Source organism: Eimeria acervulina, genomic scaffold, assembly GCF_000499425.1.
Source record: "Eimeria acervulina Houghton genomic scaffold, Eah_scaff209, whole genome shotgun sequence".
NCBI lineage: Eukaryota > Apicomplexa > Conoidasida > Eucoccidiorida > Eimeriidae > Eimeria > Eimeria acervulina.
Genome location: NW_013550043.1, coordinates 1 through 27,091, shown reverse-complemented (window position 1 = coordinate 27,091; position 27,091 = coordinate 1). Strand labels below are relative to the sequence as shown.

The 27,091-nt window shown below is 50.0% G+C and overlaps 4 protein-coding genes across 4 annotated transcripts; 3 read left to right on the top strand and 1 right to left on the bottom strand.

Annotated features, from left to right (window-relative positions):
- Window positions 1–5,168: 5,168 nt before the first annotated feature.
- On the top strand, window positions 5,169–8,133 carry EAH_00025600 (RuvB-like 1, putative; the record flags this gene model as incomplete). The annotated part of the gene is made up of 7 exons (XM_013396611.1): window positions 5,169–5,215; window positions 5,394–5,590; window positions 5,714–5,977; window positions 6,581–6,741; window positions 7,219–7,311; window positions 7,608–7,712; window positions 7,873–8,133. 7 exons carry the CDS (start codon window positions 5,169–5,171, stop codon window positions 8,131–8,133), a joined length of 1,128 nt encoding a protein of 375 aa, XP_013252065.1.
- Window positions 8,134–10,214: 2,081 nt separating this feature from the next.
- Window positions 10,215–13,168, top strand: EAH_00025590 (hypothetical protein, conserved; the record flags this gene model as incomplete). Its single annotated transcript, XM_013396610.1, has 6 exons — window positions 10,215–10,333; window positions 10,741–11,527; window positions 11,719–11,883; window positions 12,068–12,214; window positions 12,391–12,891; window positions 13,022–13,168. The coding sequence occupies 6 exons, from the start codon at window positions 10,215–10,217 to the stop codon at window positions 13,166–13,168; spliced, it is 1,866 nt and encodes a 621-aa protein (XP_013252064.1).
- A 3,792-nt stretch (window positions 13,169–16,960) lies between these two features.
- Window positions 16,961–20,717, top strand: EAH_00025580 (hypothetical protein, conserved; the record flags this gene model as incomplete). Its single annotated transcript, XM_013396609.1, has 11 exons — window positions 16,961–17,000; window positions 17,214–17,458; window positions 17,940–18,096; window positions 18,259–18,422; window positions 18,582–18,665; window positions 18,833–18,881; window positions 19,085–19,271; window positions 19,394–19,519; window positions 19,710–19,921; window positions 20,137–20,381; window positions 20,544–20,717. The coding sequence occupies 11 exons, from the start codon at window positions 16,961–16,963 to the stop codon at window positions 20,715–20,717; spliced, it is 1,683 nt and encodes a 560-aa protein (XP_013252063.1).
- Window positions 20,718–21,523: 806 nt separating this feature from the next.
- EAH_00025570 (GDP-L-fucose synthetase, putative) lies at window positions 21,524–24,777 on the bottom strand (the record flags this gene model as incomplete). The annotated part of the gene is made up of 10 exons (XM_013396608.1): window positions 21,524–21,579; window positions 21,830–21,896; window positions 21,998–22,033; window positions 22,338–22,402; window positions 22,573–22,731; window positions 23,389–23,492; window positions 23,619–23,701; window positions 23,849–23,914; window positions 24,292–24,394; window positions 24,566–24,777. The coding sequence occupies 10 exons, from the start codon at window positions 24,775–24,777 to the stop codon at window positions 21,524–21,526; spliced, it is 951 nt and encodes a 316-aa protein (XP_013252062.1).
- Window positions 24,778–27,091: the final 2,314 nt, after the last annotated feature.

The window sequence follows — 27,091 nt, the reverse complement described above, 5'->3', positions numbered from 1 at the left end:
TTTGGAGAGACTGGCATTAGGTCCCGTCGCTACTGCACACAGTGCACCCTTACCACGGGTAAACCGCCTAGTACGTTCGTCTCCCTTAACGACTAGGCTCGATCGTTTAAACGCCCAGAACTACCGGCACTCGCGCGCGTTGGCTGTTGTTCGGGCTTCCGGACTGGCTCTGCTCTCGCTCGACCCGGTGTAGGGCAGCCTCTAGCGTAGTGCCCCATACCTCCACATTTCCTACATCTTTCCCCAGCACGTCGTGAACCATTGTTGTGTGATGGGCATTGCGAAGCCACGTGCCCCTTGGCCCTGCACTCAAAACAGGCGATGTCCCTTGTCGCTCGTCGATCCCGTGGATTATCTCGATCTCCATATCTTTGCGTCGCATCAGACACATCTCGTACAGTCCGTCGTAGATCGTGTAAGGACAATCTAGTTTGCCGCAGATAATCCAATGTCTCTTCTCTTGTCCGCACTATCCTCTCTAGCTCAGCGGCAGCGTCTTCCCAGACTGTGAATTTCACATGGCCTTCCTTTGTCACTCTTAGGGCGACATCCTCAGGCAAGTTAGCTAAAAAAATGGCCACTAGCTGATCGAGCGGGAGGGGTTCTCCCTGACACAGGACCGCTGAAAATTCTCCGGCATTCTGTACAGCACCACCCTGTCACCTGACTGTAGACAAACGCAAAGCCATTACATCTCGCGGAATCCCACAGAATCTAGTGAGTAGCGAGCGTTTAACACGTTCCCAGTCGTTCAAATCAGCCTTGGTATCCTACAGATAGAACCAGTACTGTATGGCACTCCCTGTCAAGTATTTGCGCAGTTCGGCCCCCCACCGGTCATAAGGTATCCTTGCCTCTTCGTACGACATCTGTAAATGACGAAGGAAGTACCTCATGTTCTTCCCACTCTCAGGGAGAATGTTAAGATCGGATCTCCGGCGGTTGTCTGCCTTAGGTGGTCTCGGCTCTTGGAAATCACCTCGTGGGCTCTGGAGTGGGATAATCGAGTCAGAGGACGGTGTCATTGTCCTTTCTGCAAAGTGCCCTCCCAGTTTCTTAGTGATATTTCTCTCTGTAGTATGAATGGGAGTTTCTTCAGCTCCCTCACCTAATTCACTTTCTGATTCGTAATCGGTCGTCCTCGTCTCCCTTACAGCTTGTCTCGTGTCTGCGCCGAAGACCTTCACCAGCCGTCCTGCATGTGTGCGTTAGTCCCTCCCTGCTTGCTTCCTTCAACAAATATACTCAATATCGTCTGTAGGCGCAGACTAAACATCGAAGGCAAGAAGCCTCTGGTTTTAAGTTCCCGGAACGGCCCCCAAATGTAGTGAACAGCTGGCCTTCATTGTTATTGCGTATGCTCCCTAAGCTATTATGATTAGGTGCACACTTGACAACTAATTACTTATATCCATGATCCTCGTCAAATCCTCTACATAACACAATAGATAGCCATTATACATTCGAGTTCACTTTACTGTTTCCGGCGAAAAACCCCGAATAGTAGAACTGGCCCTCGACCCTCGCTGAGGGTCAGTGCCGGAGTCACAGCAACAGCCTCACACCCAGCCACAAGCTGGTGCTGGCTTGCGAGCACTCTGGTTCTATTAAGTTGCTTTTCTATCTAATAGTGTCCTAATTTCTGGAGTATTCTATAGTATTTATTCCTTTTCGAGATACTAGGCATCTAGAGGTCACACCAGAGATCCATTGTAGAGCCCGTGCACTACAGCAGGTCAGCGCTTCGACTACAGTGACAGTTTCACAGCCAGACCCAGCGCCTGGGAAGCAGCCGAGCGTTCTTAGACTGATGTTCTTATTTCCTGTCAGGTGGCTTGATTTTCTTCCAGTACTCGCTCTGCCGGATGGACCCCTACAGGTCCAGTTTGAGAACCGCACTAGTGCATGTGCAATACACACACCGGAGCCGGCAAAGATAGGGGCCATTCCGAGGTTTCCGCTATGCCTGCATGCTTGCGCTCATGTCAATAGATTCCTCGGTTTCACATCGTAATACAGCGACGTTATCCTTGGATTTCTTGTCATCTCCGTCTTTCTAACCGGTATACTTAACACGGTCAAGCGGTTCCTTTGGGCAGAACGTGAAGATATAAACGGCAAAAGCCTCATCAGACGACTAATGGTGCCCCCAGTGCTGGAGCTCACTGTGTTTAACAAATCCTTCTTCCTAACGATAGACGGCAGCGAGACAGCAGTTGTGGTGGTGCATTTTCTGCAGGCCTACGACTCGGAAAAGCCCTAAATAATTGCATGTTACTCACATCGTTCTGCAGAAACAGAGCAGAAGTGTTTGGCACGCAAGAAGGAGCTCTACGCGTTCTCAAGAAGAAGAAAAGTGTACAGGTTACTTATTATCTATCTTCATCCCAAAAACCATGAACCCCTACATGTGGCAGGCATATCACTGTGTGAACTGATAATCAGGCAATGACGCGCCTGACGAGGGGCTTCCAGAAGTACGATAACGAAACAGCGATTCGGTGGCTCTGCCACTTTGTGCGCGATGCATTCTCACGGCGCCCTATTAGTACAGGATTGTGTTTCACGCGTGCGAATGAGTGCGACGGCTCCCGTCTTCTTCGCAAGTTGTGTAATTCTTAGTCTTATTCGTATACGCTGAAGCGCATGCAGATGGATTTGGAACTACGACATAGACGGCGATCGTTTTTGGTGCCAGTCTTCACCGCCTATGCATTCCGCATTCGCTTCACACAAAATGCGCTATCATGATATGGCGATATATGGTGGGGTCAATACAACAGATGAGAGAATCTGCTTAGGTCCTTGTGCTTGGCTGGTGATACACCACCACGCGGATGAGTATTTCGGCATTTTCCCGGAATGCCAGCAGCACAAGCTGCATACCACTCTAAAACTCGGGCTTTTGCAGAGTCTCCAATCCCCAAATGGATCGGGACTCATAATTCATTGTATCTCACAGGTGCTTACCGCCAGTATGAGGCTCCAATATCTGCGTCTTCTTGAATATACCCAGCAAGCATGCCCCGTCCACGCTTTCTTTGGGTACAGCAGCAAGGAAGGCCGAATTATTCTTTAATCTCATCCGGTAGCTCCTCGCTTCTCCGAAAAGCATCGTTGCTGGCAACGATCCGAAGCTCGTTAGCTGTTATTGGCGGGAATTTAGGAAGCGGCTTAATGCCGACAATAAGAAGCGCGCAGCAAAGCAACTGAGGGCAGACGGTTGAAGTGAGCGCGCCGGATTCACGCTGGTGTAGTATTTGTGACTTCCAAGGGTGGCTTGGCTTCCTTCCCTGTGCAGAACTGGCTTGTGTTACGACGGTGCATTCTTCGACCGGTTGCTCTCCTCCATCCTTTATCTACTCCAAATCACTCATATCTGTGTTAAGGCCGGCTATACGTCCGCCGCTTCCGATTTCCAAATGCAGATACCAGCATTCATGGAATCCACGGTAGAACCCCAAGAATTCCAGGAAAGAAACCACGATAAACTGCGTTCAGCAGCTCAGTTCCTGCGCCTCAAAGAGATTAAATCACTCTCCAGGTCAAGTTCCGACCTGTAAGAAAGGTATAACGACTTGGACGCTGACTTGGAGAAAGTTTCATCGAAATAGATTAAACAAGAAATACTATGTTACTTAAATACAACTATAGAACCTATCTATTCAAAAAAAAACCCTATCTAAATTTTTAAATTGCTGTATCTACATTGTTAGGGGATGCTTTGTTTCAATGGATTCACACGCTCTCCGAGGAGCGCAGGAAGGCGCGCATCCGAAGATGTTCGTCGTGCGTCGGATAAGGATCTTAGCTGTTCGCAGTCGGGCTAACGCATTGGCTCGCATCGTGGAGTTACCCAGATGACACCGTTGCGATCCAACCCGTTTACGCTGGTTTTCTAAAACGGCTCAGCGGCAGCAACGTCGCAGGAGGAGACTAAGATTCTGGTGGTAAAGTATAACGACTCTCATAGGCCGCCCAAAACGAGAATATAATGTTAAATGGCCAAGTGACAGACATCCCGAGTGGGTTTTCGGGGTCGCTTCTGCGAAGACATTTCTCAGGAGCATCTACGTGCTCTCGTCGAATAAACTAAGGCGAATGCAAGTGCGGGCATGCTACCAATTTGCCCGCATTCAAGCATTCCGCGATTGCAACTCTCTCATTTGCTCTCATATCTCCTGCCCTATGTAGTCTCCGGTGCTCATTACCTACTGTTGTGATCTGAAACATTCCTTTTGCCTGCCTATAGCTTGGCGCCGCAGCCAGCCCACCTTCAGTTTCCCTTAGCTTAGGTTTTTTGGGCTCGACTGCAGCTTACGACGGTCCTCGCGTAAGAGCGGGGTCTTTCATTGTGTAGCTGACCTCTCATTCAGCCTCCAGGCTATCTGGGCCTAAGAGCGTGGAGCTGGTGCGTGTTAAAGGGGCCCAAGGTGAGTTGGAAGGTTCCTTGGTGTAACTGGTAGTGCCAAGCAACCCCACAGTCAGGGACAACCAAGCCCCGTTTTCCGCATGCACTAACACTTTACACAATTGTTGAACAGTTTCTTCGCCCCTAGCGTGCGGGCAGCACCTAAGTAGAAATACACGTATCAACTTCAGACAGATCGTGCAATATTTCTGATGTGCAGGCCTGGGTATGTTTGCAAGATTGTCGGGGCCCCCCAAAACCACTAGCCATCATCCAGACTCCAGTTATTGCACTGCATTGCCAATATATGCTATTGTTTATTATTAAATTTATAATTTAGATGTGTTTTAGATGATTCGGTCTGAGATCCCACGCAAATCGCTGATTCCATTGTAGTGCCTGCGACTACATCAGGGCACAGCCCCAAACATCTGCCAGTGCCTTGTTTGCATAATGCACAAGAGGGCCCCCCAAACTTGAAACAACAAACACATATTTTGTCTTAAACAATATTTTTGCTTTTGCTATCCGTTACTTTCGTTGGGGTTCCCCTATTGCTGTATTGCCCCACCCATCACCGACCGAGCACGGAAACGTGTTTGGCATCGAAGTTGGGTAGTATCGAACTTCTGTTCTTTCTGCCGCCTTTTAAACAGTTATCAGGACACCGTTTATCGGAGTGGGGTGTACCGACACTACAACAAACGACGACACGGCTTTGTAGCAACCTCGGGGTATCGAAGCCCCAACGGGGAAAATGGAGGAGGACCCCAAACCTGCAGCAGCTGCAGCTCCACCGTCCAGGTGAAGATATGGCCGTTTCTATGCATTCACACAGATTGCCTAGCGCGGTTCCTGCCAGCCACTGCTCAGTCTTCTTTGATAGAGATAACACGCAGCGCTCATGCGCTGCGCGTACTGTGTGGGAAGCTGGCAGCTAGGTTTATGATGTCCAGTACTTTGAATGTATTTTGTTTCTCAGTGAAGGCGTGAAGGTCACAACTTCGGGATTGACGAAGCAGCAACAACAAAGAGTAGCGGCTCACAGCCACATTCGTTCCCTGGGCTTGGCAGCAGATGGCACCGCATTGCCACAGGGGGGAGGTATGGTGGGTCAGCTGGAGGCGAGGGAGGCTGCCGGCATTATTGTGGATTTGATAAAGGCTCGCAAGCTAGCTGGTGAGTGCTTTGCGTATTTGCTTGCGCGTTCTTCTGGCTCCTGCTGCTGGCAGCTGCTTGGGTCCCGTATAGCCGCTACAGTGTAGAGGCCTCTTACTTCGTTGTTTCTGTGCGGGAGTGCAGGTCAAGCGTTGCTGTTGGCGGGGCCTGTGAGTTCTGGGAAGACGGCATTGGCGATGGGCATATGCGGACAGTTGGGGACGGGGGTTCCTTTTGTGCCGCTGGCGGCGTCGGCTGTCTACAGCAGTGAAGTGAAAAAGACAGAAGTGCTCCTTGAGCACTGTAGAAGAGCTCTAGGCCTTCGTATTCGAGAGGTTAAAGAGGTGTTTGAGGGAGAGGTTGTTCAGCTGGCCGCCGAGGAGGCTGAAAACCCTCATGGGGGCTTCGGTACGTCAGCGCACGAATGCACTCAGAACAGCAACCCTTGCCTGATAAAATTTGTCGTTTTTGCACGTATTGAATGCGTGCAGCAATTCGCTGTCAGGAAGACTCGTCTATTAGTAGAGTTCTTCCCGTTTTCTGTTAGTAACGGCATGCAGCAACTTGCTTCTAGCAGCTGCTAGCAGCCATGGATTTTTTGAATTCTCTCTAGTTTACACGGTCCTGGCACTTGCACGTGTGTACATTGGCATGTTTGGGCGTGGTAACGGTCGTGGCGGCGAGTTGGGGATACGATTGAGGTGTTGGTGTAGCGGGTGTTTGGTTTTGCCTCTTCTGTTTGTGCATGCGCAGGAAAATGCATCAGTGCTGTGATGCTGACGTTGAAAACGGTGAAAGGGATGAAAACGCTGAGATTGGCGCCTCAACTGCATGACGCTTTGCAGAAGGAGAAGGTCCGCGTCGGCGACGTGGTGTTCATTGAAGCGAATACAGGCAAGTTCCCCAGCAGGACGAACCCAAGCCAAACTGAAGTTTAACAATTCGTTCGTTACGACGCTGTAGATCTGAGCATGCCACACAGTTACCCTCTGCTTCTTGCGCTGCCTGCAGGTATTGTGAAGCGCGTGGGCCGCAGTGATGCGTTTGCGACGGAGTTTGACCTCGAGGCTGAGGATTTCGTCCCGGTTCCCAAAGGCAATGTGGAAAAGAAGAAAGAAGTCGTTCAAACTGTATCCCTGCATGACCTTGACGTCGCTAACTCCAAACCACAGGTGCTGAGCGAACTATTTGTCCTGTGAATCAGTCCCATTGCTCACTACACGCATGTGCATGCAAGATGAAGCATTCACGGTCGTTTCTATCAACGTATATTCTTGCAAGCACTGGGGCTTGGAAATTGGGAACATATGCACTTGTAAGGAGCGGGCAAAGGACTGAGGCGATTATATCTGCTCAGGGTGGCACGGACGTCATTTCGATGATGGGCGCCTACATGAAGCCACGCAAAACTGAAATTACAGAACGGCTGAGGGAGGAAATAAACAAAACTGTCAACAAATACATTGAACAAGGCGTAGCTCAACTGATTCCAGGAGTCTTGTTTATTGACGAAGTCCGTAAATAGCCCAGCCCGTCGTCCGGGATACAAGTAGCGTTAGCGGTTCTGTGTAGAAGTAGCAGGAAATTCACAGGGGTTGAACTAGTATAGTGTTCACTGAGTCTAAGAGCATTGTTCGTTTGTTCCGCAGGTCCACATGCTGGATATCGAATGCTTCTCCTTCCTAAATCGCGTTCTGGAGTCGCCGATGAGTCCTATAATCATTTTTGCTACCAATCGGGGAGTAAGTTGACTTTATCTGCTCTCTTGTGGCGGCAGGCGGTTTGTGGGTGTACGCTATATATATATAATATATATATCTTTCCAGTCTTCACAGAATTCAGGGTGAAATGGTGTCGGGAGTGTGGCTTTGTATTTGAGCCGTTTGTTTCTGGCTCGTGAGTGGGCGGACTGCGTTCGGTGTGCTGTTGAAGGCGAAGTGCCTTCGACAGAATGTGTGCATGCAGTGAATTTCGACTTCTTTCTGGCCCGTTTGATGTTGAAAACAATTGTCAGAGACAGTGAACGTTTGCGCTTCAGGTCAGCACCGTACGTGGCACGGATTCGGTAGAGCCTCACGGCATGCCCGTGGACCTTCTTGACCGCCTGCTTATTATAAAAACACAGCCATACACCGTTTCGGAAGTACGTCCTTCCACGAGACAGCTAGCATGCGCCTAGGCTAGTGGTGTTCCGTTCGCAAGAGGTATGGTCTATGGCGTTCCATTCGGTCGCAAGAGGCACGGTCTACAAGAATTAAGTTAAGCACTTTTCTCGTCGGGCTTCGGTGGATATGTGCTCTCAGGTGGTGCAAGTGATACAGCTACGTGCAGCGGTAGAGCGCGTTAGCCTCTCTCCCGGTGCGCTGGAAGCCATCGGAGAGATCGGCGCACAGACATCTTTGCGCTTTGCGCTGCAACTTTTGGAGCCCTGCCGTCTTGCAGCGGAGGCTAGGGGTTCAGAAATAGTCGAGGCGAGTGATGTTGCGGACGTCGACGCCTTATTCCTCGATGCCAAGGCCTCTGCGCTGAGGCTTGCGGAACAGGCGCATCGCTTCCCCTCCTAGACTGATTTGCAAGCACTTAACTTGTTTCTGCCTTATTTTCTCTTTTCTTTCGTGTTCTTTAACCTAACCTCCATCTGTATTGGGGGGCGAACATAGCAGCTTTACAGTGCCTTGACTGGTCTTGCAGCCGCAGAATTAGAAGCAAGCTCAGGTATCATCGTCCTTCTGCCAGGGCTTTGAGTACCGTGCATGTGTAGTAAATAATCTAAGCATCTATCATGCTTTTTGACAAGAGCAGCATATAGTGCGGGAGTGGGGCTTTTCCTTTGCACTCTGTTACGTTCCCCGTATCTGACGTAACGCCATACGCCTGCTATATCTAGCAGGCGTATGGCGTTAAAAAAGGTCTTATGAAATCCGGACGAAATTGCTCCTGCGCCCTCTTGCACGGAGGTGGCATGCCCTCTAGATCCGCCAACTAAGCTCCCTGAGAGATGATGCACAGTAAAAGCCTGAGATATGCCGCCAAAGTTCTAAGTTTGGGCGCCACACGCGGAGATGCTTTAGTAAAGCACAGGGGCAGGTGACGCACGTCTTTTTTTACCCACACCTACGTGGCGACTAGACAAAGTAGACAGGGCATATGCTCTGTAACGGCCCATAAAGAGTATCAACAGTGATGCGAAGGCGAGCTGCGCGTGAGTCAGCTGAGCCCACTGTCACTTGCCTTTCCATTAGAGTCATGCGGCCCTCCGTCGTTGTAGATATTCACCCTTCAAACCCGATGCCTGGGTGCTGGTGAGGTTTGACTAGGGCTCTGAAGACCCTGGCAGCATTCCCTAGAACGAGAGAACCGCGACAAATCAACTTACATGTCTTGGAGAAACGGTGCTTGCATAAGGCTGTGCAAAACAATAAGTCTCAGTCAAGAAGGACAGGCATGAGCAGGCAAATTTGTACTTCTCGTGGGAGTTCGCACGCCACATTTCACATTGAGGCGCCCGAGAGCTCCAAGGCAGGGCGATTGTGCTTCAAAGCCTTGAAGCCTCTTTACCAAGGGACAACCGACCCGAGTATCCCGAAACCAAGGGTATATGGCTAATAAGCAGGTGAGGCAGGGATGAGCCTACTGCAGGTGCTGATATCATCGAGAAAACTGAAGCTTAGTCCAAGCAGCCTCCACGGCCAGGGAAACACCTCGCTCAGAGAATAGGAGAGGGAGGGCCTCTGGAACCAATCCACCAGCTTCCTCCCCCGAACAATACGGACTCAACCAGCATTCACATATCAGGACGGCCGCATGCAGCTAAATGCAGAAAAAATCACACAGTCGACAACGGCGTGACGCAGATCGTGTTGCTTAACAGTCGAGTCTATGCAATGGCGACAAAAGTTCGCATGAGAAACGAATGTATTCAGCCTTTAATCTTTGAAATATGACTAATAAACGTAAAGGAAATAGAAAAAACTCTAGGTCGTAGCTCCTTTGGGACATGGATCTGCCGCCGACACAAGAGTGCCGACGTTGGAACAGTAGGCCAGTGGACAGGAAAAACAAATGTTAGTCTTCATGTTAATCGATCGTTACAGGGAATGAGCATCAAGCATTTGAAATCAATTTTACACAATGTTTTCCAAGGAAATCATGAGGATGCGTGCTGCTGCACATAAGTTGTGCTTTGTGGGGCCTCAGGCTGCGTGGTGATCATTAACAGAGTGAGAGCTCCCCAGTCGTAGAAAGTACAGCGTGGAGTGAATATCTTCTTCCCTTTGAAATATATATTGCTTTGCCTTTTTTCTGTAAGAACAACGGACGTTGTACAGAAGAACGAGAACACGAGATTTTCTAAGGGCTAGCCAGTCAGACATCATCACCGTCATCGCGTTTGTAACTGCGAGCGCTTAAGGCTCCATGGGCTCCCCTCTTAAGCCTGTCTCGTCTCTTGCATATTCCTCCTGTGCAACACCGCACTGAGTGGGTTTCTCATCCCTCATGCCTACTGCTGGCTGCAGCTTCTCGCCCCCCAAAGGTTTGGGTCTTCGTCTCCAGTCGACGCCGACGCACGCACCAGCACTCTTCCGTGGCATCAGCATCTCATTTATTGGTTTTGATGCTGAAGGCCTCTGCGCAGTTGCAGAAAATGCATCGAAAGCAACGGGGGGCCACGTGGCGGAGGTCTCAAATGGAGACGGAGCAGGCGCTGCCCCCCTCTCAGGAGCCCTTGGTGCAGATGCTGCCGCGGCAGGAGATATCCTCCACGTAATGCAAAGGAAGGCGGAGGAGGTAGGTATATAGGGAACTGGCAGATGGGGTAAATAGCTAACAAATTCACTGGATGTTGGGCGTCCTAACGCTCAACCAATACGAGAATACTCCACTCACTTCTTCACTTATCCTTGTGTATATAAGTATAGCCATCTAATATATTATCTGCCCGGCTCCGCTTCAGCCAGCAGTGGGAGCATGGGCTGAGCCAGGCTGGTGCTCCAACACCACCCAGCAACAGGCAGCAGCAGCAGCTCCACCACCAGCAAGAACACTTTCATTGTGCACGTGTGGAATATGTGTCTGCAGGCAGGAGCCCGAGTGCTGGATGCATCCCGGGAGGGCATCGCTGCAGCAGGTTTTCTAGTGTGCAATTTTGCTGCGGCTTTCATGCACCTCAGGCGGCTAGCTGGGCCGTCTTCTGCAGGCCTGTTGTTGGGTGGTGTGCAGGAGGAGCCGCACCAAGTGGTAGCGGCGTTGGAATTGGAGCCCCTAAGGCTGGTGACTCCCTTCTGGCTCTTCGCCTGCCTCCGCGATGGGCGCGTGTATGCTCCTGAAACGCATCCGCTCTTCCGCGTCTCCGCAGCCCTAACCCACACACAGCCCCCCCTGTGGCGCGTCCATCAAGGTGTGCAGATGCAGCCTTCTATGTCGCGTAGTCAGCGGGTCCTCTTACTGGGTTTTACTCGGAGGCTGCGCCGCGTCAGGCGGCCTCGAAGTTTTGCATACGGCGTTCTATCCTCGGATTCAGAAGAAGAGAACAAGGAGGGAGAGAAGCCAGAAGCAGCTGGCCATGCCCTTGCAGCACATGACCTGGAAATGGGCGTCGCTTGCGTTGAGGCTTTGGGGGGCTCCTGCCTGTCTGCCTCTTCAGTGTTACGGGCAACTGAGGAACATTCTTTTGGGGACCTCGCAGCAGCAGACGACGATGCAGCCAGCGACGCCGCAGAAAGGGTGGGAGTGGACGTTGTTGTTGTGGGTCGTCTCGCAAGGCTCCGCGACGCAAGCGCTGCTTTGCTGGATAAGGGAACAGTTCTTCATGAAACTGGCACTCAGCAGCTGAGGACGATCACACAACGAAAGAAACGAAGACTTGGGGCCGAGGCTGAGCTCGCGCTGCTGTACAAACTGCAGGGGCTGCGCATTCCGTGTGTACATCATCAGTGGCTCCTCGACGCATATTGCTTTGTAAGGAATCAGCTTTAGGGGACTCCTCCTTTCTTAATGCTACGCCTATGCAGAAGCGCTTTTCTTACATCCCGCTGTTGCTGCAACCAGCCAAACTGTCACAGCAGTCGTATCCCCTGTCTATTTCGTGAATGCTGAAAGCCCGTCCCGTATGTGCACTGCTTCAATTCTTTTCGGGGCATGCGACGTAGGGGCGTGCACCGCCGTTTGACGCATATGCCATCCCGCCCCAACCGGCTCACCAGATCGAAGCACCAGCAGCCGCCAGCGCTGCGACCCAAAGGCAGGAGGTGCTGCAGGGCGTGCAGGTGCTCGTGGCAGACTCGGAAGTTACCCGAGATCCTACGCTGCTACAAGTAGGCACCGTTCGCTGCTGCTGCTGCTGCTGTTCTCCGCAGCTGCGGCTATACTTTGCCCTATATACACGGAAGGTACTGCTGGTTATGCTGGCAACTGTTTGGGTGACGTTTCTTAGATGGGCTACTCTTGCTAGTCCATGGGCGGCGAACTGCAAGACGCTTGCGCTTGTGAACTTTGCAGCGCGTAGGCGAGCTCGGTTGTACAGACGTCACGGCTATCCCCTCCCTCCTGGGTATCTGTCCTTGGCTTTTCAGCTCCAGTGCAACTCGAGAACTCGCTGCAGTGCTGTGCGGATGCAGCGATCGGGTTCAAAGCGTTACCGCTGCGGTATGGCGGCAACAGATACTGCCTCATCTCTGTAGAGGCGTTATAAAATTTGCTCGTGCCATCGGTGCCAAGGTCTCATTCTCGAGTCGGGACTGTCTGCGTGCAAAGGGCTAATACTGATTCAGGTATTGCTGCAAACTAATCTGTGTATGTGTACTGCTGTCTTTTTTTGCCAGCTGGAGCGAGCTGAAGCTGCAAGGAAACGTAGTTGTCAAGATTTTGCCGCAGTGGTTTTTGTGATTAAGAGAGAAGACTTGGCGGGGCTAATGGACTTGGCCGCTGTCGCTGCCGAAGCGGTTGAGGCAACGGCCAGCAGTCAGCAGATTATCGAAGTTGCGCCGACAGGGCGGGCCGCAAGCACCCGAAGCGCCCAGCGCCAGCAAGCTCCTCCAGCGCAGCAGGACCAGCAGAAGCAGAAGCTCCGAGCATTGATTTCGGCTGCGCAACAGCGAGTGTTGCAACAACTGCCAGCTGCAATGGCCTGTCAGGCGCAGCGGCTGTGGGAGGGCGCAACAGCCGTTGCAGTTCGTCCAGCCGAAGCCAATGCAGCAGCCCTCGTTGCCAAGCGCAACGTCGCAGCCCTTGCGGAAACGGCGCCGCTAGCTGTTTCTCCGGAGTGGATTGCGAGTTGTTGGGCTGAGGCTCGTCGTGTCCCCGCCGATACGGCTCATGGACGTGTCCAGGCAAGCATGAACAGCAGGCATATTCCCAGGATTTCGATTCCAGCTGAACTTTGTGAGTTTGCTTGTTCGCCAGAAACGAAGAACCATGGGAAGGGAACTCTGATATTACTGGGTATGCGCGCAGGCACCCGAGTTTTGGGCTGACGTTCTTGCCTCCGACTCGGGAGGCCACATAGAGGATGCCGCTCTGCTAGCAGCACTTCAAGACTGCGGGGGTGCAGTCATTTACGGAGACTTCCCAGTTGTGACTGATGCGAAAGAAGCGAGGTAATTTAGGGCTGCAGGGCTCTCTTCTGTGAACGCAACTGGTACACAATCTCTGTCGGAGTTTACTTGTGTAACGCGGGTATTGGTATATCCCTGTAGGCTGCTATTTAGTGCAGGAAATAGAGAACTAGTAAACTACTGCTGCGCTCCAAGTGATTCCTAACGCCCCTCTTGTGACTGTCCAGGCTTCGGAGAGCGGTGGGAGCACTTGAACACGCGTTGACTATCGCTTGGGATATCCACCAGGGCAGGCTCTTAGAACATGCCCCCTAACGCTAATATCATTGCCACCTTCTGCTTTACCCATCTAACCTTTTCTCTAAGCAACTACCTCCTCCTCTGCGTGGGAGATGGAAGGCCATAAGCTTATCAAAATGACTGCGTAACTGGCAGGGTGGTGCGCCCGCTTCCAGCTTCTTGGCTTGGTGCTGCTCTCAGCCCCCGCAAGAGATTGGGGACACGCAACCCTTTCCAACCTTCAGAACTTTGCAAACTTCTACATTTGCTTTTCATAAATTTTGGAGCTTCTTGCTGAGCCACTATGATTTGCTTGGGAATTTGCCTCGGTCGCTGTAGTTGGTCCGTCTGGATTGTACACTCCAGTTAATGGCAAGGGGCAAACTTGCACAATTGCAATCGTTGAGCGAGAGTACCTTATCATTGGCTTCGTGTCGATCCTCAGATCTTGTGAACTGCAGCGCGTGCAGCCTGCATTCTGTTACATAGTCTGTCGAAAGGGGTCTCGGGAATCATATGTAAATATATATATATATATATATATATATATATATATATATATATCGTGCGAAGTGTACATATCCGCTAGCATGCTTTTCCCACCATTCTTCAGTTCCTCGTCGGTCATCAATCTACCACGATACTCTTGTAACGTGTTGGATTGGTGAGTCCTTTGGCAATATGAATTTTCAAAGATCAATAATAAAGTTTACTGTTGGCCACGTGGCGGGACCGCTGCAGCTCTCTGCCCTTACAGCGCCTGCCACTGTGGTAGTGCACACAGTGCAGCCAGACATGTGCAGAACAAGATGGCATTCCTCACCGCTAATGATCACTGAAAGCTACGGCTAGTTGCCACATGAATGTGAAGCAGCCCCTACCGCACCTGCTGACAATCTGCCACCCATCTTCCGTAGTCCCGGGCACTTGTACCCGTTTGTCCAGCGCTCGACGAGGCTGTAAAAATGGCCAGCTGCTTTGGTAGGGACTCTTGAATTAAGCATTGTGGCTCTACTGCAGCTCACCATGGTCCTCTGCTAAGAACGAGGTGTTTTCTAGCATTCAATGTGATGGCTTGAAGACGAAAATTCGCACACGCCTTTTTGGGGAGTCTATGGAAGACAAACAAAAAAATTCCTGTCTAGAAAAGTGCAGTTGATGCTTATCTTTCCATCCTATACTTCATTGGCTGCCTAGCAGGGGGTCACTCTGGCGATAGCGCGCCTGTAGCATGGATGGGCAATGGCAACAGAGAAATGCAGTGAAGTAGGAACTCATCCCAAACTAATGCATTTTCTCCTTCTATGAGTGTTACTGAGCGGGACAGTTTTATAGAGGATGTCCACCAGTGGCGTAGTCTGGGATAACTCTTTGAAAGGCTCTGCTTTTGCGCCACGGTCGACAGGCAGGAAGGAGTATTGCAGGGACAGAGAATACAATGGCGCCAGCGACTTGCCCCAGACCACAGAGAGAAGCATATAAAGAAGTATCAATTATGAATATAGTGATAAGCAGTAATGCACATGGATACTACACACACCTAGACCGACACCGCCGTGGTGCGCTCGCCGCAGTGCAACCAGGCGGCTCCTTTCTGTCCAAAATTTTACAGATTGAACTTCAAGACAACTTCAGTAAAGTGTAGATATTAGAAAACATATAGGGAAGCAAGTGTGGACTTGTTGGTGATTATTATTACGCTTATATTTCACGTACTGGTGGGGGACCTAGTCGGGCCCATGGACTGCTGGTCAAAATGTGCTCGTCCTGCTGCACCACTAGATCCAAAGAAGTGTACTTACAAAATATGTAATACTATAAGTCATCCCCAAGTAATATATTCTGCCTTGATACTGGTATTTTACTAAGCGAAACCCCTTTATGGGGATCATTCTTTGGAGGTGTACCCGGGACTAGCTCAACGAAGCCGCTCTGCTGTGCCGGGCGTAGCGTAGCAGCGCATGCGCGGTGGTGAGGGCCTCTCCAAAGTAGCCCTTTAGATCTTCATTCGATATTAACTCCAAATACGAAGAACTCAACGGAGAAACAAAGAAGGCAGCTGCTGTTCAGCAGTTGGATGCTGCAGGGTGGCACAGCAAAGGCAGCCTACAAGGCAACGCAATTGTAAACGCAACACGCATCCTCATGATCCTTGGGGGAGTATCAGTGAAACAGTTCACTTTAAAGGATTTATTGGATTTCCAGTAGTAGCGATCAACAGAGTGCAGAGGCAAGCGTACAGTGTACCCTCGCCCATTGGTCTATTGCCGCGGGCTCACAAGACGCAGACATTCTCGTATGCAACTCATCCTGCATAAGGAGCATCGACGGAACTTGCGCTTCTGCTGCATTCAAATGGCACAGCTGTTTCCTCAATGACCAGGATTCTGAACAACGCGAGCCCATCCACGCCGTTGTGGACTGGCTCCCTTTCTTTCCCTCCTTTAAGCGTTTCGGGTTGGCTCGGCCGGCTGGTGTTGCTACAATCTCTCTTCTACGGAGGAAGAATAGGCTGGTGGATTGGTGTCTGAAAGCCTCCTCATCAAATTCTCCTGCAGAACTGCCCCTCAGCCCTGCAGGGTGCTTGGGCTGTTCCGGTCATATCAGCATCTGCAATAGATATCAGCAGGCCTTCTCGTTAGGCATTGCTCTTCGACCTCCTAGACTCTGGGAGATTTGGGGAGGACGGGGTAGCGAGTTACAAGCCCCTTGGGCTGAGGGGCGTCAGGCCTCTTGCTGAGCTCCTGTGTTCCTCGTTGCGAAAAGGAAACCGCACGAGAAGCACTCGCTGGCCTCCTCAGGTCTTGCCATGCTTCACTGAGTGCTGCGGCGCTCGTAGTTTCTCTAGAAGGAGCTTCTCTAAAGCATGGGAGACGATTCGCCGCTGCCCTCACCCTCTAGGAGGAAATCGCATAACCTTGAAGCTCCCTCTCGGAGCTCCCTATCTCCAAGGCATCTGGCCTCAGGAGTAAAGACCAAGTCAGCGGGAGGTATGCAGGATTCCAACGGAGAAGGGAATGGCGGCGGGGAGGGCAGGCGCCATGGAGGATCCTTAGCTAGAGGTCGGTAGCCGCCAACTCTTACTGCTCGTATTTCAGTCACTTCTTTTCCTCTTCGTGGGCCATTAAAGCGCAGCTCCTCCACCTCTGCTTTAACTGTTTGTCTTTGGGGTGTCGATCTGGAGGCGATGTGCTGCTTCTTCCCCCTTCTATTGCTCGAGTATTGCAGGGGATGCTGGGCTTTCAGCCCTAGCGTCAAAGGCAGAGGTGCGATTTTTCTTGTGCTCAGGGGATACAAATGCTGGACCCAGAAAGCTCATTTCTTCTGTAGAAGGTGATGCAGAGGCCATCTCTCGTGAGTGTCACTTAGGCATTTCCGCACTATTAGGTCTCTCGCGCGTCTCCTACCAGCGCCATAGAGCAAGCCTCACTCAACTTTCGGAGGGAGGCCTGCTATATATATATATATATATATATGTATGTATATATATATATACATATATATATAGAGTATTCCAAGAGAGGAAGAGCATCGTGAGGGTTTTCTTTTTTTCTGGGCTATGTGTTTTGGTGATGCAGCGACGGGAAGCTCAGCTGAGCGTGAGTTGTGTGACTGTCCAAGTGACCGAAGGTTTAAGGGAGGCTCCCCTTCGCACGCCGTCTGCCACTGTGGCATACTAGTTTGCAGAAGCTTAAGTGGAGGAATAGATGCAACAGAAGCTGGCAGGAAGATCCTTCTCGATAGGATTCAGCTGTGGCGCGGTTGGTTTAGCCATTACCTTTTCGTGTTACTGCATATGTGTTTGATTGCAGCGAAGAAACGGGTGGTACGCCTCACGCTCACGGAAGCAGCTGAGGAAATCAAGAGGTTGCGGCGTTTCGAGAGAAAAGCGAATACACAGATTAAAGAATATGAGGAAAGCACTAAGAACCAGCAGGAGCAGATAACGCGTCTCAAGCAGCAGGTAGTGGATAATGAACGCTCTCACCAGGCGGAAATGGCCGCCCGAGCGAGCGCGTATGAGGGCGAAACGAAGAGGCTCAAGACACAGCTCCAGGTATTGTTTGGTAGAGTTTTGAGACATAGTTTCTTAATATACTAGATATATTTAGAATCACAGATGTATGCTGTATGCTAAGTATATATATATATATATATTATACATATATATATTATATATATATTATATATAGGCTAGCAGCACTGGGCAGGTGGAATCCCACTTACACTGCAATTTTATTTAGCGGAGGCTTGTGGCCGTGACAATGAGTCGCTGCTCAGACGCTCACTTTGTGTGGAGAAAGCATGTGCTGATTTTTAAACTTGAGCTACTTTGGAACCCGTCATGATCTCTGGCACTCATCTTTCATCCTACGCACACTGGTCTGTTTCCTTCTCTCTATATACATTTTTTTCTGTGGCTTGTTTTATTGAGCGGTATATAACACTTGTAGTCCTCCGTTTTCTCCTTTCGATCTGCAGGTGCAGCTTGAATTGTGTCCCATCTCATTCTCTACATCTGAATGATTTTGCTGCAGAACGCCACTGACGAACTGCAACTTCTGCAAGAAACTTCTTTGCCTCTTGTCGAGGCGAGGAAGTTGACATTTAAAGCGCTGCGTAAAGGCAGGGCGCTTCAGTACATGGCACAACTCTACACGAACAACTCAGTGTTGGTTTCCGTGAAGCGCGAAGGTGCGTGATATATGCACTTCACTTATTGGCCCCTAAACATAGCCAATGAATCGCAACCCTTGCGAGCACCAGTGGACACACAACGATTGCTTTCGATGGTGTTCTGGAGTTTTGCCACATGCACGTGTGCGTCTTTGTACCATTTTTGTGGATGCTATGCAGCTCTCTATAAACTACTGGAGAATGCAGTTGGCACCGACCACGCCTTGTTCCGTGCAACTCATGGCTTCGCGTGCGGTGTTCAGTCGTACACTGACAGCCATCTGAGGCTGCTCAGACAAGAGCAGCTTATCCTGTTGGCTGAGAATGAGAGGCTTCAGGCGCAGGTAAGATCCAGATAGTCGGTTTCTCGTAGAGGGGATGAAGTTGTGAATATAGGTTGTGTATCAGCTTGATATAGTGGTTGCACTCTATGTAGCCGCTCTAAGTCTTCCGCAAGTCCCTTCATTTTCCCGGTTCATTCGTTGTCTTGCATGCGCGCGTAGATCCAGGAAATGCAGTACAGCACGGAGAAAAAGCGCCGAGATCGTATTTTGCACCAAGAAGCAGCCGTTGTCGCAAAGCATGATGTGGGTTCAGGTTGTCCATGCCAAGCGCAGAAAAATTCCTGGTAGACTCGACGGCCTGGGTTTGCTTGTGTCCTTACGCGTCACAGCAACATGCCGAGCACCAAGAGAAATACCTACCGTTGTTCGCCATGGATAATGCTAGCACATGCACTGCGTTTGTCTTGCAGGGGAAATGGCTGCCTCAGGATTTACGTGAAAAGTCTGTGGAAATAACTGGTATGTCTTGCCATGCATTTGATAACCCGAATTTTGTTCATTGGCGCCATCATATCATGCTTAATTGTACTCACAAAATGTTCACAGCATCTGAACAGTGTAGTGTGCTCTATGTTCCTTGCTCCGTCACTCCGTTTCAAAGCGCATATGAAGCACTGTAATGGCACTTCAGTCCTCTGTAGCTGTCTACATGGCTTGCGCAGATAGCCGTAGCATGGATCCGAGTTTTCAGAAGGAGGCAACAGAGTTGCATGGTCTTCTGAAGTCCCAGTCTGTTCACACCGCCACTGCTAAGCGAGTTGAAATGGACCTCGCAAGGGCAAAGCTACGCTCTCTCTGCTCAACCCTCAAGATGGGGGAAACGAGACTTCTTTCTTATGCTTTCCGCCGGTGGGCTCCAAGTCTTCAGAAGCACACTCCTGACGGAACCTTTTGCTAGGGCTTTTGACCGTAAAGATTTCCAAAGCATACCGGAGATTGGTTGCACGCGTGCGTATTGTTTCTTGGTTCAGGCTGTACTCCCACTGCTTGACGGAATCCATAGTGAATACAATGGAGAAGGCAATCAACAAAACGAATGTGGAATTTAGAAAGGAGAGTATTGTCACTGGATGCGCGCTAGTGACTTCCTTTGTTAGGTAGGCGTGATTATTTGCGTGCCTGATGGTTACCTTGGCCCTCTTGCCACGGAATTGCCGTGCTTTTTCAAAGCGGAGCAGAGTCATGTTTTTGGACCTCTTAAACGTTTGCAGAGAAGTGCTTCTCTTTTGATGGTGGAGGTTCTGCATTGTGACGGCTTTTGCATACGCTTGTGGGTACGTCGTTCAGGACAAATGAGAAGGCCAAGTTGCTCAGAGCCTTTTGGATTCTGCTTTGTAACACTAGGATGCAGGGCCGTGCCGAGGAAATCCAATCCCTGCAGGAGCAGCTAAAACAGGCAAAGGAGCAAAAGCCTACTTCAGAGAGCCGGGGGTACTATGCGGGTCCCTGCCGTGCGTGCCACGCGTGGTCGGTGTTGTCTTCGGAACTGAACCAAGCCAGTGAGTTGAGCATTACACTAAGTTATCAGCTGATGCGTGCTGTCACCATTAGCATTGCATGTCTCACCAGGAAACAGACATGCCCATTCCGTGCATTGAGTTGTTCAAGGGATACAGCTTCCGTGTTGCAATGGCGTCAGACTGCTATTGTTTGCATAAACTCATATATGTGCGCGTTTGCGCTGCGTTTGGGCTGTCACGGTGATACTGTTTAGATTCTGGAGGCGTAATATCCTCAGCCATGCCTCAGAGGGAGGACCCAGCAGCCGGAATAGGTCTAGCTCCTTCACAGGGGGGTGGCATCCCTCTCCCGGTGGCCTATGCTCCGCACTATTTCCGCAACCTGCCTTCGGCACAAAAGCGCCGCAACGTCTACTTCACCGCAACGCCCCCGAGAATGCAAGAACAACTCATCCCTAGCACTGTACAGAGGGCTCGAGACATGGCCCTCAGCGAGGAAGTAGGCAAGGAATGATGAATGCCGCTGCCTGTAGCTGCGTCGAGCCACACTGCCTGTAATAGTTCAGATTTTCCACCACAAACTCGTTGCCCTGTCGATGTGATGCGCCTGGGTGAAGCATAGTACAGCAGCGTAGGTCTGCTCATTGATTTCTCGTTTCAGACGTTTTATCGGCCAATTTCATTGGCTGAGGGATGGAAGGGAACTGGCGTGAATGGCTTGGGTATTGGCATGGAACCCGTGGGCAACGTCATTGGATCGCACGCTACGTCGCAGGACAGCAAGCTGGAAGCTGCAAAGGGATCACTGAAGGGTGCCCTCCTTCTACCGCAGTAAGATTTCTTTAAAATTCCCGCAGTCTGGCGACGATCTGCAATTATGCTCTGGCCACCATCGTGTACGAGGCAAATCATATCTAGCCGTACGAATTTGTTAACTGTTGTTGCGTATGTGCAGAACTACCCCATCTTCTCAACCGCTCACCGCAGCAGAAAGAAATGATGCTTATATGGAGCAGCTACTACGGGCCACTGACCAGCGTATGAAGCTGCAGTGAAGCCGAAATGCCCCGTCTCTTCCCACAAGTATTCAAGTCTGGTCTCCAGGCACATGGGGGAGCATTACAACACAAGCAGAATTGTTTTGGCATGCACGAGTTTTTTTGTCACCACATAGTGCTTAAGAGTTGCACACAGGGGCAGAAGTTGAATTGACAGTTCGCATGGGGGCGAGGTGGAGAGGGGGGAGGAGATGCCGTTGAAATTGAGGGGTTGTTGTCACTTGAGCCTGGTCTCCTTGTGGACGAACTCATGATCGTCCACAAGAAAGCCATGATTTTCCGTCGTTTCCTCCCACCCGGGGAGAATGCTCATGCTGTCAATGCGCGGCAAGAGACCAATGCTGTCTCAACGCAGCGAATTGGGTTTTGTTCAAAAAGTATATATAGATTTGCATATACGCGAGCATTACAGTCTTAAATATGGTGGAAGTATTCTGTTGCCACTGTGTCCTTGGTGGCAGATGCTAGCTGAATCGCCAGATGGGCGATGCGGCTCAACTTGCTGCTCATACCCCGCATATTTAAGATGTGCAAAGGCGATATATGGTTACCTGCATCTTGTGCGGGAAACCGTCATAGTCACTCAGGTACGAGCAATTGCAGAGTTCTCTCTGAACCAGTCGATAGTCTTCTGTATACCTGCAGAAACACAAGTGTAGGAGGAACTGCCGTTGGCTTAGTGCACAGACAATCTGCAGAGCTGGCAGCGCAGCTGCTGCACCCCTGCAACACATATTTAATTTGCACATGCCTCGTCTACGATGGTAGCACGTCATGCATGAAATTGATAAGGTTCCAAACACTGCTAGATTCGCATGAAATAAGCAGCCTAGCATGTCAAGACAGGCTGCACTTTACTATGACGTCTCGACACAAGAAAGCTGTGTACCTTCTTCTAAAGGAGTGAAGAGAAATTCGTGGCCGACCACCGCCCTCAACTTCGAGTTGTCTGCCGGCTGCGAAGAAGCACAAAAGTGAGTCCCGCTAGCGCCAATGGGACATCTGCATTCAACGTCTAGTAGCAACTCGATGGTGCAGAAAGAAGTGTGGCACTAACCTTTCTTTGGACCCCTTCAGCAGAGGAATCGTCAAACTGAGGGAAAACGCAGGCAACCCAATGAGGAGGCTATATGCAAGTGCGCTATAATACGCTCTTCCATTTCTTCACTCATGGTTTAATCTACAGTAGCAAGTGGACCCAGAAAAGCGAGCGGTAGTCCGGAAGTACTCCAGAAAGTTATGTTTGTTGTCCACAGCCCGCTTCAACTACAGGTCTACTCCAAACACAAGTTTAGGCTTGATTCCCCCCTCATGTTTCGTGTAGCATATGCATGCCCGTCTGCGATTCACGAGCTACAAAAGTACACCTGCAAGTGTTAAAGCCTCTTTTATCTTACCTCTATTGGGCCGTCAAACTGCGCGCAGCGCTTGATGATCGACGCCAATTCCCCTATTGAGATCTCTGGAAATACAAACGCACCATCACCATCAAAACAAGTGGTTTAAAACGCACTTGCCTCCTGAACAAATAGCGGCGTCTTCCCCCGGTATTCCGGCTCATCTTTAATGCTTTCTGCACTAAAATGTGTTGTCTGTCGGCATCAAAAGGCATGTTCAGACCAACAGCCATACCGCTATCCTCCAAGTCGGGGCACATGTTTAACAAGGTGTGTGTCTCGGGAATCTGTCGCTTGACGAGCAAGAGCAGAAGCAGCCGCGCTGCGTCGTCGCTGAAAAGAAATTGCCTTAAGGGAGCGCCCGTGCCTCGCACGATGAGGGGAGTTCCGTCGCCTGTGCAAACATTTCGGTGCTCATGTTAAATTACATTCATCTTTGAATTCAATTCACACAACGAGACGTGCGACCTACACCGCTACTAGAGAACTCCTCATTTGAAACTGATAAGATGATTCCGAAGCGTGTACAGAAGTACAGGATAAGCCGCCAAGCTGTGGAAATGAGAAATGGTAAACCCCCAACCTACGCTTGGCGATCTCTGTCTTGTGCACGAGAGCTGGTAGCACGTGCGCTGTGTTCAGTTCAAAGTTGTCGTAGGGTCCGTAGAGATTGCACGGCAGTACGCATATCCAAACGAACGACTGCCCTGCACACAATTTGTCTCAGGCAATATGGGGGTAATCACTAAGGCAGAGATGAACCCAAGGCGAAGAACGCATTTCGAATGCAACAGATCTTGAAAGCAGCTCAATCTTTACATGCGCACTCACTCGACAAGCAGTGGCTTATGCATATTCACAAAACAGTGGCGTTCGCGAAAACCGCAGACTACGGCGTCCACCACTTTTCTGGCAGATCCAGCTGGAGATAGGTACACTTTGACCACGGATATATATACGCCTTCAATAGTTTGAGGGGCACCGACCGAACCAGCCTAGTTACATTGTTTTAGCTGTGGCTATAGCTGAACCAACCAATCCACTGGCTCACCGGGATTATCTTCCTGGAGCTGCTTCCGACTAAAGCGAACCTGTTGTTCCAGTAAGCGCTTAGCTGCTGCATATCCTTCATTTGAAGGGTGAGACGGAGCCAAGCTGCGCACACCACAAAACTCACTGAGTACACCGTACAAGATTGCGCCAGGTGATCAGGTATTCGCAACCCCGCCAGTCGTGGCATTCTCTTTGAATGTTCAGCCAACAGCGAGGAACACAACTTACTGGAGGTACTCCTCAACTAGGGGAAGCTGTGGAACTGTTTCCGGATAAGCACATGTGGAAAGGCAAAAGATCGCCCGAGGTACCTGGCAGAACAAGGAGGCGCATGTGCATTTGACTGTTTCATTTTTTTGCCGATCTCCAGAGCAAAAGATAGTGCCACTGTGTAGACGTGCACAGAGCCCTAAGCCCTAAAACGTAAACACTTAGACCTGAATTTTATTCTGCCTCACCCGTGCTTCCAAAGCAGCCCGGACGACATTGGTGTTAATCAGCACATTATCACGGAGGAATGCCTCCTGCGCAGCGAAACACAACAAACTCTCCCAACTGTTCACTGTTCAGCAGACAACCGCAGACTGGAAGCCCACCGACCAGGTGTATATAACATGAGTTTTTACAGAAGCAATGCATGCATGTATACATGTGTGCACATATATACACATACAAATATACACATATTTACATGGATAACAACTACATGTATAGGTATGCATGCACACGCATATATGCATCTTTACTATACACAGGCGCATTTTTTGTCAAGAGTATTTGCATTATTTCAGTAGCTATTCATCCTCTGACAGGTGCAAACAAAGTTAAAATAAAATGCATGCGGCTGGATTTTGATGGAAAACGACTGAAGAGAAACACTTCACTGGCATGCGTAGCTCACATTATTTTTCATATTTTCGTAGAGACCCCCAACTCTGGCGGCCAAGTGAATGATGGCACTGGGCTGATACTTTTGGAAGAGGGATTCTGTTTCTTGCCGAACTCTGCAGTGAAAAGCAGCAAAACGTTTGCCTACGACTACGAATGACGAAAGGAAGATCTGGCTCTGCATGCGGCATGAGTTAATTAACTTCGAGTTGTGTTATCAGGACATGAGCGTTACTGTTCAGGTACTTCAAGTACATCACTGCTGTCACGACTGCCGCCTCCTTTACCTCAGGTCCGCTTCCTTTGACCCAACAAATACGAAGTGGTAGCCCTCCAAATCACCAGCCTGCTCCTCTAATTCCTCTACAGTCGCTCGTAGAGCCCTACCCAGAAGCCCTGTGCCCCCTAAGACAAGACAAACGTGTGCGTTTTGCTGAGAAGCGCAACCATGGGTGATTGCGGTCAGCCTCCGAACAAAGCCTAGTCCCGGGCGAGTCATGGCGGCTTCAAGATATCAGAAACTGCAGGTCTTCTACACTGACGAAAACCGGAGTTGCCTTGGTGAACTACACTAGCCCGAATTCAACGACTGTGGACAGAGAAACGCCTACACAACGAAACCGAACCGCCTTGGGTTCGAACACGATTGGACTCTGTCTCTATAAGTGGAAGAATCTTCAGAGAGATTTGAACCATCTGTTGGTTCCTCCGACGCGAAGGCTGCAGCTGGGTTCGCAAATGAGAAACCTTCAACACACACGTGCAGAGAAATACACACACTTGCACGCGCACACATGTCCAAATGCTGGAGAGACTCAATTTAAACAACATAAAAAGCCCTTCCAGTTAAATGTCTACAACAAACTGTAACATCTAAGGTAATGGAAGGCTGTATGTTATACCCCAGCCCATCGTCCGGGTCAAGGAAAGGAATACGCTATTTCCCTTAGGCGGTCGCCTGCAGAAACTTCAGGAGAGATGCAGATGAGGTTGTTTCACGAAGATGCTCAGAATCTTGACGACAACTTTATAAGAAATACGGTGGAGAAGCATCATATCATCCAATGCATGCACACAGCAACCAACTAGAAGCTGCACGTGATCGCCGAGGCGCAAGGTCCTCAACCGACAGTATCGCGAACGTGAGGCGCGAAGCAGAACGAGAGTCAACAGGCAAAAATTGCTATTCTTCATTAATTTTGCCCAATTGCCGAACTCCTGGCAGGGATACAGATTGCACAAATCCCAGGGACGCAGATTGCACAAGTGTGTGTCGTGCACAGGGAAGTGTCGTTGAACACTTCACGGCAAGGAGTCCGCTACTGTTTAACCTCATCAAGCAAATCGTCAGGGGTTAATAGCATACTTGACTCTTGAGTAAAATGCATTTCAAGGCGTAGAGAAGTAAATTTAAATGCCATCGAAAGTGTCTGTGGGACCAACCCGATGATCATTATGCTCGCTGGTCGTCGGGCATCTTGGATGAATATTAACTGGCTTAGGACGGGAGAGTTTGATGGTATATTCCCGCCCCTTAGTTTTCCATTTGAATACTTGAGAGGCCACAGTTCAGCTAAACGCATTTTCGCAGCAGGGTACTGCAGCATGACTTGTCCGATGTTGGTATGTAGACATTCGGCTTTGGAATGCAGCGTACGCGGAAGAAGTACAACAGTTCTCTACAGTATTAACGCAGACAGCAGTAGGGGGTGTGGCTGTATTTCGCATCTAAGCACAGCGAGACCCCCACCCAATTGTACCCCACATCATCAGTTGCAACAAGGTGGGTTGTAATGCGTAGAAGGCAGCCTTAGTCCCAGGCCTTTGAGTTGCTTTCACAACGTCTGGCTAGTGGAGGGCAAGTCAGCTGCCTCTTCAGGAACTGTTTATGAAATCTTTCAGGCCGATAGCTGCTCAGGATAGGGTCATGGTCTCCCGTTGCACCTAACGTCCAGCTGCTTCGCGGGGCTCTGGAACGTTACACTCCGTAGGTGCTGTAGGTAGGAATAGTTCGTCGACTAGAGCAACAGAAATTTATACTTTACCGTGTTGAGGTGAATGCCACCTTCCTTCGTCCTCGCCATTGTTAGATTTTGCCTAAATGCGCTAGCTGATGATTGAACTTTACCTTTGCTTACCAATTGGTCTGCTTGCTACCCGATTTCGTTTGTATGAGTTATAAGGGCCGCCTTTACTGTGGAACAAACCTTGGTGCTATTCCGTGAATGAGTTCGTTGCAGTGCTTTACGTGTATCCAGCGAGTGGTTCGCCTGCTAGTGGTAGTTCTTTGCAAATAAATACACCTAAAAGCTCTTCCTTCAATTGCCCTCACTTCTGCTGCTCATAGGGCGTTAATAATTCGGCCGAATCCGGACACACCGCGACCTTCTTATGACCCTCACGGTCCGTTATACGCAGTTATACGCAGTTATTTGTCTTTTACTGCAGCAACTGTGCTCTCATGTGGGAACGTCACCTCTCCTCCGTCCCTGGAACACTGCTCCCGCTTCTCTAACACTAGAGAAAGCGAATGCCGTTGGTAGCGGTGAGAGACGTACACGTGTTAAGCCGCATGCTCCGCCGCTTGTGCGAGGCACCGTCAATTGGTGGCTTACAAATGATAGTTTTAGACTTACATCTAAACCCTCAATTCTGTAGTTGTAATTATACTATTTTTTTGTTTAAAGCTATAACATTCAAATAATTACTGACATAGGCGCTGGAATTCTTACAAATTTAATTTGGCCAATAATTAAATATGCCGCAGTGACGACTTCGCTGTCATGTCTCTTTTGCTTTCTCGAGCTTCCATT